Here is a 16,726-nt window from a genome sequence, read left to right as displayed (position 1 = left end):
TCTCTAAATCAATGGGAATTTGAATTACTGAGATGGGCTGATGAGTAAAGCTGAGCGTTTAAAGTCGTCGACAATTTCATTTAAGTCTCATCCAGCCCCTTATCAGCAACCACTGTGTTTTAATGAATGCAATAGTTGAAGGAAATCACACCGTGACATGTTTTATATCCAATAAAACATGCATGTTGTGCTAACTGTGACCAAATACGATTCATCCCTAAGAGAGCACCAGAGTGTCATCCACAGCATTTATTTTTTATTGTTATGGAACATAACTGTGACACTGTTAGCGACCACTGTGAGCCAGCTGCCTGCTTGAGCTCATATGTTTCTCCGCCAGTGAGCAGACATTAGAGCGAGCTTGCCTTTTTGCCATAAACCGACAAATAGCTGGTCTATTGTCGGTCGTTTCAATCTCACAGTGTCGGATGAAGTCGACATGCGTGGTTGGTTTTCGTTAGTGCGCTCTGTTGTCTTGCTAAGCTGAACCTCATCTGGAATTCCATTGAAGATTTATGAGGGCTCCATATGGGCTGGTGTGCACCTGATTATGCACAAACATAACACAAAGAGGACACAGACCCACTAGTTTTGCTGTGAAGGCAACTGCGAGCCAGTGAGTGAAACTTAAGGCTAAAGGGCATTTTAAACAATGTGAAGTTTTATGTAGATTAGTCCATTCATCAGTTTAGACATTACTCCACTGAGTGATGAAGGAGCGGAGGGTAAAAGCATCCATGTGTCCTCAGTACATTGTTCTGTCTTGTGATTGATGCCGATGCTTTTAGGTGCCCTTGAGTGAAGAGCAAAGGCCTCGCTTTATCTTAAAAGTCAGAAATATAAATGAATAAATAAAAACCACACAGCAGCTATAAAACTTGGTTTTCCTCTCAGCTTGTGTAGAATCCGTTCATATAAATAGTTAGGGTGCGATATACTGAGGGATGAAGGTACGGTCCAAAGCTCATCCTTCCCTCAAAGGACCAAAAACATGAGATTTAAAAAGCTCAACAGCGGCTTCTCTTATGCAATAAATAGGTGATGTCGCTCATGATAACTAACACTAATCCCCGGCTTTTTTTAATCCACATTTTTTCTCTAAGCACTGGGAACATGGACAAAACAAAGAGACATGATGATCACAGACTTTGCGTTACAGTGCAACTGAGAACAACATTCACTCATTCATTCATTTATTCTTCTCAGTCATTATCTTCTACAGCTTGCGGGGGGTGCTGGAGCTGGAGTACAGTAAAAAATGTATTATGTGCATATTAAATCTGATAATTAGGTAAAATAGATTTTTTTTTTTTAAAGTAAACTACTCTGTAAGACACTCGTATTGTTAAAAGCATATAAGCAAACCAACTATGTTTAAGTCTCTTACACTTAAATTAGCCTGATTACAGCCTTGTTAATGGTCGCTCGTCACTCAACACAGTGTAAGGAAGCTAAAAGCACTATCGGCTCCTGAGGGCACGTCAACAACTTTGGTGCGAATGTGTGAGCAACAGTTATTTATGTATGAATAATAAAACAATATGACCTTTGAAGTTGATAGTGTGAATATGTTAGCAAAGATTTGGTCTGCTGGTCCGGCCTCCGACGCGTCATTTGGGGCAATTTCAGTCTGCTTGCTGCGAATTTGTTCTCCAGATTAACTTTGTCTGCGACTTGCTACTGAGGTGGAAACATGTTGTGCCAGCGGCTTTTTATTTTATACGTTTATCAATACTGACTCTTGATTAATGCACTTTCTATTTTCTTTCCCCAGAGATCTTTACTGCATCTCACCATCTCCATCAGCAGAGGAACCTCCATGTTTGCTTAAAGCTACAATATGCAGTTTTTGACGGAGCTAATTCCACCATGAACCTCATAGGTCCATCAGCTGCATCCTCTTCATGGACGCCGCCTCAGCCACGGCTAAATGTAGCTTCAAATGAGGAGAGTAATAAACCATGAGTTCATTAAACATGTATCGATTGACCGTCATTAGTCCCAACTGTCATAAATCTTTTAAAGTTAACATCTCTGCACGAACAGAAGCAAACTTCGACCAAAGTTTCATGCTGTATCTTCAAGAGAAGAGCGGTGTTTATAATGAGGTTCATTTTCATTTCCAAACACTTTTTATTTTAAATGTTTACTCTAAAAGGTGATTGGTCGGCAAACAAAGTAGTATTTACTTGTAAAATGAACTCAAAGCAAACATTCCCATTGGCCTAGGAAGACGTCAGAGCTAAATATAATCTACTTTGTAGTCGCTCTCAAAGTTACTTAGTCTCACACACACACACACACACACACACACACACACACACACACACACACACACACACACACGCATTGCTCCATGGTTTGTCTGAACTTGTGTCTGCTACACAGAAGCTCACCAAGGGAGGAGAGGTTTCCATCTCCATCTCTGAACCGGAAAAGCAGGGGGGACCACAGAGCCCACATCTGAGACCCAGACCCCATGCACCCTCTTCTCGTAATGCCCTGTGTAACTCCCCACAATCAGCACACAGGGTTTACCCACACACCCAAAGAGCCCTGATGTTAAAGTCTTTAAGAGCCCGCTGTCTCTCCTCAAACCGACACGCCACCGGGATCACCTCCGCTAGCACAAGCTCGTGTTTCTTCAAACGGCTGAAGAAGGTCTGTTATTATCTTCCCAGGCAGACGATTCAGAGAATCTCTCCCTCACACTCTCTCTCTCTCTCACACACACACACACACACACACACACACACACACACTCACAAAGAGCCCTCTGTCTCGGGGGTTACAAAGCCTGATGGACCCCAATCATAAATAACACTGAATGAACCGTGGATGAAGTTGAGTCAGATATGGTGACAGGAAAGGCTTTTTTTTTTTTTTTTTGCTGGGCGGGGGGGTGACTCTTGATTTGACATTTGGCGTGACCCCTTTAAAATCTGGAGGAATATTCAAGATTTACAGGGACTGCAGACGGTTACAGCTGCCTCACATTTGAACTTTACTCAAACACACTTATGTAGTGCTGAAATTATTAACTGATTCAACCTGCTGAGTGACAGAAAATGAACCATCAAGTTAAAAAGGGAAAATGCCAAACATTTGTTATATTCAGCTTTCAAACTACCAGAATTTGCTGATGTGGCTTTTGCACTGCTTCTTGGTGCAAATCAGTGATTTCTCAGTGATGTTACTGCAGGTTTTTACCCTTTAGGATATTTCATATTTATATTTTATGGTATTAATCAATTCAACTTAAAAATAATCAAGCATGAATGGTCATATCACATGATATGATCAAAAGCTTCAGAAGATCGACCAAAGTGATCTAATTTAACTCCAGCAGATCAGAGTAACTTCTATGAAGCTCCACACATGTAGGTATGTCCAACCGCAGAAATATCAAAACCAGGAATCTGGACTCACAAACGTGGAAACGTTGAAAAGCGCCTGGCAGCTTTCTCCCTGTTTCAGGTGCGAATACGCTGCATACACTGATGCTAAACCAAACGCTGTGTGAGGTACAGCTCAGGAGTGTGCAGCATTTTAAAGCATGCCGTGCAGCACCGCACAGGGATGATCTGGCAAAGCCCAGGCCGACATCGTGCCCGGCTGGACAGTGATCAGACAGGGTGGGGGCAGGTTGCCAGACGAAACAGAGGGTTGCCAGTTTATGGAGCAGCTTATATGCATGCCAGGCTACAAAGGGAAATCCAAACACACTCTGTCATCCATTCAAACATCACTCTATTTAGTGTCTGCACTGCTTCAAGGAAAGGAAAAGAAACGCAGCAGGGTTGAATTGAAATAATAATAATAATAAAAAAAAAAAAAAAGCTCAAATATCTCCGGTCTGGCTCATGACTAACGTCGCAGTTTCACCTGCGGCAAGTCAGCTTGATAAGGCACCTCATTGCTCAGACATCAATCTTCCTAGTGTGGACTTACAAGTTATTTCATGCATGTCTAGTTAAGTAGGGGTTGCAGATGAAAAGGAAGCCCGTAAAGCACCTCTCGCCTCCACCGATCAGTCCACTAACATCAGACTGACACTAATCTGATGTTTTCTCCATCCAGCTTCATTTCTGAGGGCACGTTTTCCATATTGCCAAAAACGCCACCACTTGCCCTTTTCAAGCCTCAGCTCAACATCACCAAAGACAACGGCTTCCTAAGAGAAACAAAGTCCAGGGACACACAGGCTGTGACTCTGCGTCGCGTCGTCCTTATTCACCACAGCTAATAGTGCGATCAGACAGATCAATTGCTTCCAATCGGAGAATTAAGGCGTCGCCGTCTTGTCACAGGTTTTGCACCGCGCGTGGTTAAACAAAAGTCACTTTACTTTTTTCAAATTCTTCATCTCAACATCAATACTTTGACATTTGGGGAAACGCGCTGAGCAGATAGAGTAGAAAACACTTTGACATATGAAATGTGAAGCTCTTGGCTGGTTATTTTAGGAAAGGAGGAAGACGGGGGGGGTCACAGCTCTTTACACTTTGATTTCAACATAGATGAAAACAAATACGATGTCAGTAAAATGGTTCTGTTGCCTTTGGAGGGAGCCAGGTGAGGTGGTTCACCCTGCCCCCCCCCCCCCCCCCCAGGTGGAAAACCACTAACACAGATTACAGGTTATGCTACAGATTATAGGCATGTGCTAACAGGAGAAGCGCTTGCTCATCCTGCCACTGAGTTTAGAAAGGATCGCTTTAAAGGCGAGGCATCTTTCTCTATCGGCAACACTGGCAGCTTCGTCAAAAAACTAAGGTGTATTATTTAAGTAAACTATCGACACTATCAGCTTCACTGCTGGCCCTCATCCTCACCCCCCCTCCTCCCCCCTCCCCACACACACACACACAGCGCCAAGAACAACATAATTCCCCCTGCTGATTAACCGGCTCAAGCCTGCTCACGATGGCAGCACGATTAGCTGCATTATTACTGGCTTACAGAGGACTCAATTACGCGTCAGCTTGACAGCTCTGACAGCGTTCAGCTTCCACTTGCGTCTACGTTTGTGTGAAGGGCCTAAGCAGCTGCCAAGTGAGCAAAGACAGGCCGCAGTCAGGCACAGCTGCATCTGGGACTCTGGATGAGCCTCTGAGTTCAGGTGGAAGATGGATTATACACATTAAGGTTAAGAGCCTGTGCTCTGTGCTGGGAGTGTGAAGTGTGCTGAGCAGAAGAGGAGCCCATTCTCATATTATAGGTTGCATAAAGGCATTTACCAACGCACAGCATTTCATCTCTTAGCTACACTTTCACTGTTTGTGTGCAGTATTTGAATGCCCCTCTGCTGTTAACACGACTGCTCGATGCAGTGCTGCAGTCCACCAGGACAGGGAAAGCCTCTCACTACAGCATAATTGTTTTTGATGCGGCTTCGCCTCGTGCAGAGCATCAGCTAATAAGCTGCTGCACGACCTTCAGCTCCTTCAGAATTCATATTTGCACACGCAGATTTTGACTTCTTGACAACATCACAGACGTGCCCAGGATTCTTCTGGCATCCACAGAAATCTCTTTCAACTGTGCTAAAACCACTAGAATAACACAAGATGTACTGAAGCGGTACAGTCATCTTATCCACATCAACTATTCCAGCGAAGTCCAGGAGCCACTTTGCAGCTATTGGTTGCTTCAGTGTGCCCTGAGACTTTCCCAGCAAAAAAAAAAAAAAAATCAACTTCATCTGCTCTGACAGATGTGTCCTGCGCTGACGCACACATTTAAAACATGCACTGCCACTTTTTTCTGCTCCCAAACTCCGAGGTGCTTCAGCACAAATTGTAAAATTAACTGTGGTTGTAAGAAAATAAGTGCACCAGTAAACACGGAGGAAAGTTAAACTTACAAACAGTGTGAGAGGAAGAGGGGTTTTATTTTTTCTGCTTTAGGTGTCGTTTTTACAATCACTTTTAATTTGCACTGTGGCATCTGACCAAGACAGAGCAAACCGAGCATGAAACAGTCATTGTTTGCATTCAAACAGCAAGACACTGACTTCTTGGAGACGAATGAAATGATTGTTTTACTGTTACAGTAAATATGGCACAGCTGACTTAAACTAAACTTGGTCCTTTTTCTTTTCTCCCCAGTGTTATGAGGGGGAATACCATTGCTTTAAATACTTTGTTAATACATAGGTACACATGGGAGTACTTACGCACTAGCCCAGATGGTGGACCCTCTAATTTGAAATCCGAGGGTATAATTAAGAGACAAAAAAATTAAAAAGGAAAGCATGAGGATTTGCTGCTTCGACATGAAACGCGGCGCAAATTACAGCAAAGGAGCAGCTCGGTTTGTGTGGTCATCATTATTAGATATTCACATTAAAACGAGATATTCAGCTTTGAACGGGGAAGCCGGCTCTGCAACTTTGAAGTCCTGCAGACAGATGCGGAGTGCACATCGGTCTGAACCTGATGGGGAATTAAATGGATGATATCAGATGACGGAGCAGAGTTTATTACAGGTCGATTAAAACACTAACTGGTGATATCAGGAGCACGTTCTGTGCAAAATGAGATCCGTCCATCACGTTTCAGTGTGAGCTGAGAGCAGTTGGTGCAGAACAAGTAAACATCAGCCGCAGCGCGACGACGCGTCGGGGAGTCCGGTGCGTAAAAGAAAAATCCAAACCAGGATCCCTCGACCCTTTTCTCTAGGTTAACTTTAATTCTTACCTTTACTACGTAATATTTTTATTTATTCATGTTTTTTTTTCCTCACAAAGCTCTCCTTGATTTACAGGGCCCCGTGTTTGACAGGAAGTTGGCTGCAGGTCTGAGGGCATCTTTGGACACGATTTCGATCAGATGTGTTTACCCTGTAGGTGTGGAGCTCACTGCGAAATATCTGATCAGACCAGTCCCTCTGCTCACATCACCTCCATCCGTTGTTTTTAAAGTGAGCAACAGCGTGACTCTTCCCCTCTTTTTAAGCTTTGGCTCTTTTCTGTAAAAGCACAGTTTAAAGACAGCGTGCGGCTCAGAGGAGGGAAGGGGAGGGGGCAGTGGCGTAGTGGGAAACGGACCAAGCCGATAGACTATGAATGGAGTTGGAGCAACTGTAATCTATGACATGTTCGACACCAAACAAGGAAATATCGGTGTCAGAGTAACACAAACGGGCTCTCCGGTGTGTGTTGTGTAGTTTCTTGAGGGGCTTTGCCAGATCATCCGGTGCGCAAAACGGCAACTTCAGAGACGCCGCGTTATTTATCTCAGAAAAAAAAAATGGAAAAGGGAAAAAGGAAAAGGGCGAGCAGGAAAGTTTGACTTACCGGTGTCGAAGGGACTTAAAGCTGCCGAGGAAATAAACCCAGCGACAAGAAGAGCGGAGCTGATTGTCCAGGAATCCATGGCGATGATTAAAGAGTCTGAAGCGGCTCTCAGGTGAAGCGCAGCCCTGACGGACGGATGCGCAGACCGGCTGGTGTCTGTCTGTCTGTCTGTCTGTCTGCCTGCCTGCCTGCCTGCCTGCCTGTCTGTCTGAGACTCCGTCCCGGTCTGTGCAGGAGTCTCTCCTTGGGCCGCGTTAAAAGTCCCTGAACTTCAAGGCAGGTCCTTCAACTGCAACAACACCGACAACCACAAAGACGGGACCAGATAGTAGAAAAAGCAGGGATCCTGTTTCCAACCCATGTGACAGGAAATAGGGGCAATAGATTCAACCTGCAGCGCTGGGGAGGCAGCAGAAAGGAAGGAGGAGGGAGGAGAGGAGAGAGGAGAGGGGAGGAAAGGAGGGAGGGTGCTGGGGCTGGACTCTGCGGTGCAACGAGCAGCAGGTTAATAAAGGACACGCTGATTTCGCTTCTGCACACACAACTTGGTGTGTCAAAGTGTCAAATCACAAGAAAACAAAGCCAGAGAATAGAAAATTAAATAAATAAATGAATGAAACAAAACAAGTTAAAATAAATGTGGACATCAGAAGATCATCATGTATCCACTTTTAGCAGCCTTCTCAGGAGGCCAGAGCTGCAGGGATGAAGCAGGGCAGTCCACTGTTGTGGTTTTTTGTGAGGCTATGGTCTAAATCTAATTATTCTTAATTTTTTTTTTATTTCTTTTTGGGGTGGGGGGGGGTCCATTATGCTTGAAAACCCCTGGACTGTGTCGTACACATGGATTTGCGGCTGACAGTGAAGTGTTCCTTCAGATTTGGATGAAGCCGGGGAAATAGTTTTTTATTCTTATCTGTGGTGGAGCTCTTTAAGAAGAAACTCAGACGCTTTTGTGTGTGTGTTCTGTGACTGTCACTGGAGCTGTGATCAAAAGAAACCATTGGATGTCTTCTTCTATTGTCTGTCCTCTCCGCTCACATTTAATAAATAGAAGAAAAAACTGCTTTGTCGGAGGACACAATCTGGGCATTCAAAGGCTTCCATCTCAGTGGGAATTTCAGTTATGTCCACTGTTAGTTATTAAATTACATCTTTATTCAAAGAGTGTATTTTTTCTTTTCTCCCCCCTGAAACGAGCAGATGGAGACATTTGAATTATAAGGCCCTGAGATATTCTGGCAGAAATATTCTTCACCAATTCAATTCAGCAGATCATAAAATGTGTCTTCGCCTTTACATTGAATCTATTAATGCTTTTCCCTTCAGTGGATGGAAACAGGTGCACTGAATGTGTGTGCCCCCCCCAACACCACCAACACCAACAGTCCTTCTCACCTTAACACAGGCCGGATTCATCTCCAGTGTGAAGCAGCGCCCTCTTGTGTTTGACTGCGAGCATGATGCACCGCTGAGAAGAGGAGCCCAAGCCAACAAGCAGCCAGCTGGCCTAAAAATAGGGAGTCCAGAATGATCTCATCACTTTGCAAAGAAGAAGAAAAGCCCAACAATTTATTTTGCCAAAACCGACGGGGAGCACTGGGAAAGTAATCGAAAGTAATCTAGCATGACGTGTGCGCCTGTAGCTGTGTGGCCTTCAGACACTGGCTGGTTAAAAACCATCACTTCTTCTGCTTAGAAATAAGAAAGTTCAGCGCTTTCTGCTTCACGGGGGGAAACTTTATTTTGGTAAATGTAGTTAGTTTGCACATTGAGATTTTACGTTAAGAACGTGATAAGTTTAGAAAGTCTAATATCATATAATATAGTTCAGATGAGCTCAAATTCAGTTAGCTGAGATGTTTCCTGCAGATCAGCGTGGCGCTATTAATAACATCACCCAGAGGAGCCATAGATTATTACTATTACTTGTCCCAGCAGAATAAATTATTTCCCTGCTTCCTCCTCGAAAAGCCCTGAACGACACTTTGAGAACCACTCAGTGACATTTGAAGCACATTTGGCTTTATAATACTTTTGCAATGCTGTAACCAACACTTATTTTTTACTATCGACGAATTACTCTGCCAGTTATTTTGTGAATGACGTTCGCAGATCCGATAGTGGTGGTTTTGCCCAAACTCTAACAGACTTTCCTTTTCATGAGAACATAAAAATATTCACATTCGATCAGATGGAATCGTGTTTGCAGGTTAATTTCCTGTCCATTTATTTTCCAATTAAATCATCTATCACTGCAGCCAACTTTAGTTTCAGTAAGATTTGAAAATCTAACTTATAATTGAATATTTAAAATTTTGGTTGGATTACTTTTAGTGATTAAAGGACATGGATCCATCTTCCACCTCTGCATCTTATAACTTGTTAGTAAGATTTAGGGCATGTTACATACATAACGGACGGAGGGACACGTTGGATCAAATCTACTGTTCTCATATGAAAATGGGCCTGAACTGGACTCCTGTCACTACCTCCAATCTCCCCCTACTATCAGTCCGTGATGCTGAAGCAAGGCGCCCTTTGTCTTCTCTCTCTCTCTCTCTCTCTCTCTCTCTCTCCCTGTGTGTGTGTGTGTGTGTGTGTCTGAGATCACATGTTGGGCTTGTCTGTACACGCTGCCTGGCCACATTCCTTGTGGTCTGCTGGAGTTACTGTAATTCTCCCTCTGTCTTTTTTGCTCTCTCCAGATAAAACTTGGCACTTCCTCACATGAAATTCACACTTTATTCGTTTGGCTCAATCATTTTTTTCATTATAGGTCGAGAGGATCAGATAACTGGCATCCCAAGTTCCTAACAGGACCACGTGTTTCAGCACGGGAGGCCTCGACCTTGTCGGTGTGTAACCTGCGTGTTGAGTTACACGAGTCAGAGGCTGGAGGTCACAGCAAGAATAATCTCCTGAGATATATTAGAAAGTACTTCGGCAATCCTTAGCTGCCTGCCAATGGGAAGTTATGCATAGTTGAATTAGAAGTTGGTCCACATGCTTTGAATTCACAAATTCAGGAGCCAAGACTATGTCATGTCCTTGTTCTCTCCTGGGTAAACATGAGTGCCTGGCCCTGAATTTTAATGCCACATTTCTCCCCTTTGTGGTCACAACCATTTCTCCTTCTGGGTTTTTTGTTCTTGGCTTTGTGAGAGAATCTGTCATTGTATCGTACCATGAAAAATTTAGTTTTTTTTCCTCTTATGTCATTTCAAGTCATCGAAGAGAGAACACGGAATTGAAAGGCTCACTTAACTCTGATGATAAAATAAATAAATGAATAAAGTGAAACGTTTCCTCCGCGGTGGTCACTGCTATCTATTCACGCAGATGTGTTTATTATTCCACCGTTTTGAGCCGCTGACATTTCTGCTCTCCGCTCAGCACAACGAGAGGTGAATTGTTGTGCTTCCGTTCGAGCTGCCTGCAACATTAAAAATGGCATTTAAAAACTTGACAGTAGCACGTCCTTCCCGACACAAAGATAATCCACACACATCTGTTTACACTTTGACTCACATTTCAGATGAAAACAACAAACCCCCAGCCTCTCAAATGTTATGATTTGTTTTAGATCATAGTAAATTAAATAGTTTTGGGTTTTCGGAGTATCGTTTGGACAAAATAATCTGATTATGTCACCTTGGGCTCCAAGAAAAGGGCAATTTTTCCACAAACATCTGGTAAGACTGTAATAAAGGAAGGATAAAATGAATTATAATCATACAAGGTAAACAGTAGTTCATTTAAAAATCTGTTGCTCTCAGAGAAACATGGCTTTTCTAGAGCCTTTCTAGAAAATCTCAAAAGCTGAACGCATGAAAAGCAAAACTATTTTAATGTTCCTTTAAAGCGGCCCATTTCTGTTGGGACTTGTGACTGAGGCTAATTTTAGTGGACAGGGGAAGTTTTTTTTTGGTTTGGTAGCAATGTGACCAGAAGAAGAAGATGAAGAAGATGACTGTGTTTTCCACTTTGACATCACCACTGCGTCAGCCCTCGCTGTCAGACTCATTTTCCTCAGTGCCGAAAATAATTCCTGCCATCGTTACATTAATTAGAAACAAAAAAGCGCACACACGCACACGCAACCCCACCCCCGCACGAAGGACACAGTGAGTCAACACGATCGCTCAACCAAAACATCTGGTTGTTGTCTGAAGTCTGCAGCTCAGCCAACACCCCTCACGCAGCCACATCAGTGTCTATATGATCCACATCATTAGTGGTAGCACACAACACAGCACGCATTATGGTGTCACCCTTTGACCCCAGCAGAGCTGCACCAAAGTGAGTTCCCCATGACGAATGGCTGCCCGCTGGCCCTGTCTATACCTGTCACGTCTATATCCCTCGTACACACACACACACACACACCTGTGCAGGCCCCTGAGCTTACCCACGTTCAAAGACAAGATAAAAGCTGAAGTTTACACTCAGCCACCTGCATGTAGCCAGCAGCCACTGTAGCACCACGGCCCCTCCTCCGCCTCCTCCGCCTCCTCCGCCTCTCTCTGCTGACACATGCAGCCCTATCCATCTTTTGGTCGGCCTCACGGGTCTCTAATTAGAGGGTGGGTGACACCCCCTGGAATGTTTATTGTAACATGGCTGACTCTTTTTCTCTTTTAAAAACAAGAAGAGAAGGAGAAATACTAGAGATCAGACAGAGTAGCCGAGAAAACTGGAGCGGTGGATGTCCCCGGACACGCTGAAATATTTGCAAGGATTAAATAAATGAATTCAAGTTTATTACAATTTGGGTCCGCTTGACATATCTCATCCATAATTCATAATCTGTCACATTAGCATTTGACAAGCCAAGTATTTGCAAGGATCTGGGGACAATTTTGGGAAAAATTCCAACAGGGAAGAAAATGCTAAAAGCTAAAAATCTGTCTTCAGGAAATGATCTTTGCATCGAGCACATACTTAGAGAAAAGTTAGAGGTCAAAGTTGAGCCAAAAGATCTGTGTGTAAACTTTGATGGCTGTTTACAACAGATATTTTTACTGCTTGACTTTGTCTTCCCTTCGCAGCTGTGTCCATCTGTTCATGTTTCATGTCCTGTCAAATTTCTTTTTTAGCAAGCGATTTTAGCTTAACCTGAGCAAACTCTCATTATTATGAATGATAATGATAACCACATCTATGAAATTAGTGTAGTAATAAATCTAACTTTATATCCTCATATATGGGCACAGATGAGGCCATATGAAATATAGAAACAATATTAATGTGACCTAAAAGTTACATTATCCGTTAAGATGGCAGCCTGCGCGGTTTAATTGGATTATTTTCTGGTTCGAAAACTTTGACGACATTGATTGCTTTGTTTATGAAGTGTAGGAAGAGAAGAGAAGGGAAAGAGAAAACTTTCAGCACAAAATGAGAATGACTGCTACAGCATAAACCAAGCAGCCATCAGTCGGTCTATTAATGCCCCAAAAGTTTCAAAACCAAACTTAGAGCATCCTCGGCCATTTCAAACCAGAACTCGGTCACTGCATAAGAGATCATTCTGTTTTTGGATATCCTATAAAAACGCTGGATTTATCGAGTAATGCAGTAAACTGTGGCAGAAGTAGCAGTGTACCAAAATAATGCTTTAAAAAAGAAACCCTCATCATTCAGTGGCCATGATGTCATCTCTCTAAAATCTTTAATTTATATGAAAACCACAAAAACTACCGGATGTTCATTCATATTTATAAAAAGAAAAGAAAAGAAAAAAGAATTTAGTTATCTGATGCAAAGACATTTTTTTGAGCTTTAGATAGATCAAAAAATCTGTGAACATCTTTGAAACATTTTTCTCAGATGAAACTTTAATCATCACTATGAGATGTTATATCACCTTATGTGATTGCAATGAAGGTGTCAGTGAATTCAGATACAATGGAAAAAAAATTGCTTCAGCATGTTTCTGCTCGGCTGATCAATTTAAGCCCGCTGTGTATCATCCTTCTCCCACTCCTGAAGGAAATAAATGGCTCTGTAGCTGCTAAATGTTCCTCGAGCTCATCCGAGTTCTGTCACTGCTCAGATGGCCGATGTGACCCGATCAAGGGAAGTGATGGGAAACGGTAAAGTGACGGCAGTGAAAACCAAAATCATGAGCTCAAAAATGTCGTCAGTTTCCTCCGTTGAAGTGAGCTTATCGGTCGGTGTCATGCTCGATACGTGCTCAGCAACGTGAAAAACAGTTTGCATAACTGAGATTCGATTACGCACTCTGACTGGAAGGCTGCCTAACCCAGTCGCGACCCTTGACACACATATTGACATCCATTTTTTTTCCCCCTGACGTGCCATTTACCGACAAGCAAGTCATGGCGAGCGTGTCACAACCGTCAGCCTGCTGAGTCAGAAACATCTTTGTATTAACTTGTCACAGATCGGGGAAAAAAAAAAAAAAAAAACAGAATGTCGTTGGCGGGCAATGCTGCATTTCCCGCCACTAAACAATACCCCCCTTTCCCCCCTTCCTCCACCTCCCACAGTGCACTGGTTTGAAGGAATCATCCCAAGATGTGTCCCTGTTGTGGGGTGACAACAACAGCACATGTGACTCTCACTGAAGAAATACTGCAGTAGATCAACTCCATTTCATATCGAGTCGACGAGTGTAAAGCTCAAATGAGGCCTTTAAACAGCATCATAAGCTTCCTCTGCGTCTACGACTGACACAAAATAAAGAGCTTCAATATCCACGGAAAATAAGGTGGAAAACTATCATTTCTTGTTTTGCTGAAACAGAACAAATAAAATAATTTCATTTGGAAGTGTTCCTTTCAGGGTTGGCTGAGCCTGGCCTTCAAAGGACTGTAGAAAGTGGCCACCGCACTGAATCAACCTCAATCCAATCCTTGTGAGCACAAACAACTCCAGGGTGTTTAGTTCAGCATCGTGGAGCATATTGAGGCCAGACTTGTTTTCTTTTTCTACTGTAACTCCTTTTATTTCCATGTAAAATCCGACAATATTGCAAACATCCTCTGATGGGTGCCCTTTTTTGGAGGGGGGGGGGGATTTATCCATTCAAGCGATGAAATGTTAGAACCACAATCCACCATATGCAATGTGTAAAGTCCTGATGAGAAACACGCTTTGAGGATGCAGACCATGGTACTGCTACTCTGTTTACAAGACTTTGACAAAAAGAAGATGAAAAGCGTCTTGACCTCATATTTCATTTCAGCAGATAAACATTTTGTGGCCGAGGGAAAACAGAGACCGAGGTCTGTAGTGTCAAATATCTATAGTGACACAGTCCATAAGCTGAGTCTCAAGCTGCGACCCCGAGTTCAGCAACAAACGTAGTCCCGGAGGTTTACGGTTTCAAGTTATCGAGTTATAAACAAGGCAATCCGCTGCACAGTCGCTGCTAATATAGCACGTTGTGCCGGTGTTTGGCAGAACTCCCGTCTGCATCTCAGTCCCAATTATGAGATGAAAGTAGTCAGGGCAAAACTGCGTCCTCCACGTCCTCCCCTAGCACTCATTTCAGAAAGCATGACAAATCCGTGCCTGCAAATCCGAGCGAAAGTGAAGGAAAAGGAAAGTTGGAAGATTTGAGGTTGCATGTGAAAGAGATTGCGATGCACAGTGAGACACTGCAGAGGCCAGCAGCTGCGGTACAGATTACTGCAGTTTGTATTTGAATTTGTCACACTTGTTGTGTATATAAACCAACAATGCTGCATATTAGCCGTGATTACCGAGTTATCTTTGAAGGGATAGTTTGGTTTGCTTACAAACAGAGGCCTGAGAAGATTGACACAATCCACTTCCAGCATTTCTAAAACTTATTAAATAAGAGCGCCATCTCTCATTGATTCAAGTCATTGAAAAAACAAACAAAAAAAAAACTACTCAAGAATGTTAATATGCCTCCCACAGCTCACCTCATCTACCTGGACTGCAGTTTTTGTGCTAAGCTATGCTAATCAGCCTTTATATTGAGCATAGACATGAGAGAGCAACATTCATACTAAAAGTTCCAGTTTAAGATGTGACGTGATAAACTAGACCGCCAATTAATTACCATTAGCTTTAATAAAAAAAAAAAGAATGAGCTCCTTTATGAATTTTCTCTGTTGCTGGATTCTTGTGGGTAAATGTTGCTTGAAATGTCAGCCAATATTTCATTTACGAGACGAGCGATTACAAGTCTTCTGGGCTGTGCCGGGTCTTGAGGGCAGACTGGAGGCTTCAGCGAGTCGATATTGGAAAGAGACCGACTAAAGGACGTGGTGTTAAGTTGACTCTGGTGAAACTGCTCATTTGTTGGTGAGCAAAGTAACAGCGTTTCCTCCAGACTGGTGTGCAAACAGCTGTTCCAGATGCTAACGGCGGCTGCGTGGCTTACACCCGGCACAGCTATGTTGTGTCACAGGTTGATAGAAAAATGCAGAAAAGCTGCTCTTTGAGAGGCCAATCTGAACAAACAGTGACACTCCAGAGCCGCACAGCGACGGCGATACTATTATTACACAATGACTTTTAAGATCTTCAACCTTTTAAGTCAGAGAAGTGAGGATTCACAATAAGAGCGAGAGAAAAAAAAAAAAAAAAAACAGCCCGTCTGATATAACTCGAAACAGACACACTCAAAGAAGAGAGACACCACCATCGAGTGTGTCAGGACAGTAAACATATTGGTCTCCAGGGCCTGAGAATGTGGCCTCACTTCAGTCATGAGAGTCAGCATGCCCACATAAACTGCAAATTAGTTTTTTCATTTTAAAACCTAATATAGCATAATCATGGAAGGCCCGTGCACTTGGATATTAAGACGTTAAATAGGGGCCTAATGACAGCCACTGTAAAAAATGAGGCAGAGGCGAGTCTGGGCCGGTCTCCGCTGATACGGTTTGATGTGTACACTGTATGTGTGTGGCGTCTCCACCGCAACAAATGACGCTTCCAAACAAATCCTTAGATGAAACTCCACGTACACAGAGCCGAGATTTAATTCCTTCTTTATCATATGTGTGCATCGTGAAAGTTCCATAGTGCACGATAAGGAGAAAACTGAGGTTGGGGTGTGTGTGTGTGTGTGTGTGTGTGTCGGGGGGGGGGACACAAACCAAGCGTGGAGGAATATGTGCCTTTTGAAGTTGTCTTTCTTCTTAGATCCAGCTTTGGCATAACGCGGCTAGTTAAGCAGATCATTAAGCGTAATGGTTGGGGAGGATTGCGAAGCTTTATCTCTGATGGCAAGAACAAAGTTCTCGATGATCTGGGGGATTCTGGAGCTGGATTTGATGGGAATTCCCATGCCTGCTGGAACAGTTTACTTTGAAACATTTTGATCTGAGCTATCATAAATCTAGAGAGAGGGAAAGACTGAGTCAGCTTTACGTACTGAGACTTAAGGTATATGGGGATAAAGTTATCCTTTGACAGATT

The 16,726-nt window shown here is 43.2% G+C and overlaps 1 protein-coding gene across 2 annotated transcripts in view; it reads right to left on the bottom strand.

Annotated features, from left to right (window-relative positions):
• Window positions 1–7,677, bottom strand: part of kremen1 (kringle containing transmembrane protein 1) — a 54,022-nt gene extending 46,345 nt beyond the window's left edge. For both annotated transcript variants that reach the window (XM_029511550.1, XM_029511551.1), the window contains exon 1: window positions 7,301–7,677. In XM_029511550.1, the coding sequence (XP_029367410.1) occupies window positions 7,301–7,379 (79 nt within the window). In that variant the 5' untranslated portion in view covers window positions 7,380–7,677. The remainder of the gene's footprint in view (window positions 1–7,300) is intronic.
• Window positions 7,678–16,726: the final 9,049 nt, after the last annotated feature.

Source organism: Echeneis naucrates, chromosome 9, assembly GCF_900963305.1.
Source record: "Echeneis naucrates chromosome 9, fEcheNa1.1, whole genome shotgun sequence".
NCBI lineage: Eukaryota > Metazoa > Chordata > Actinopteri > Carangiformes > Echeneidae > Echeneis > Echeneis naucrates.
Note: the sequence above shows the minus strand (reverse complement) of the source record. Positions and strands in the feature narration are given on the sequence as shown.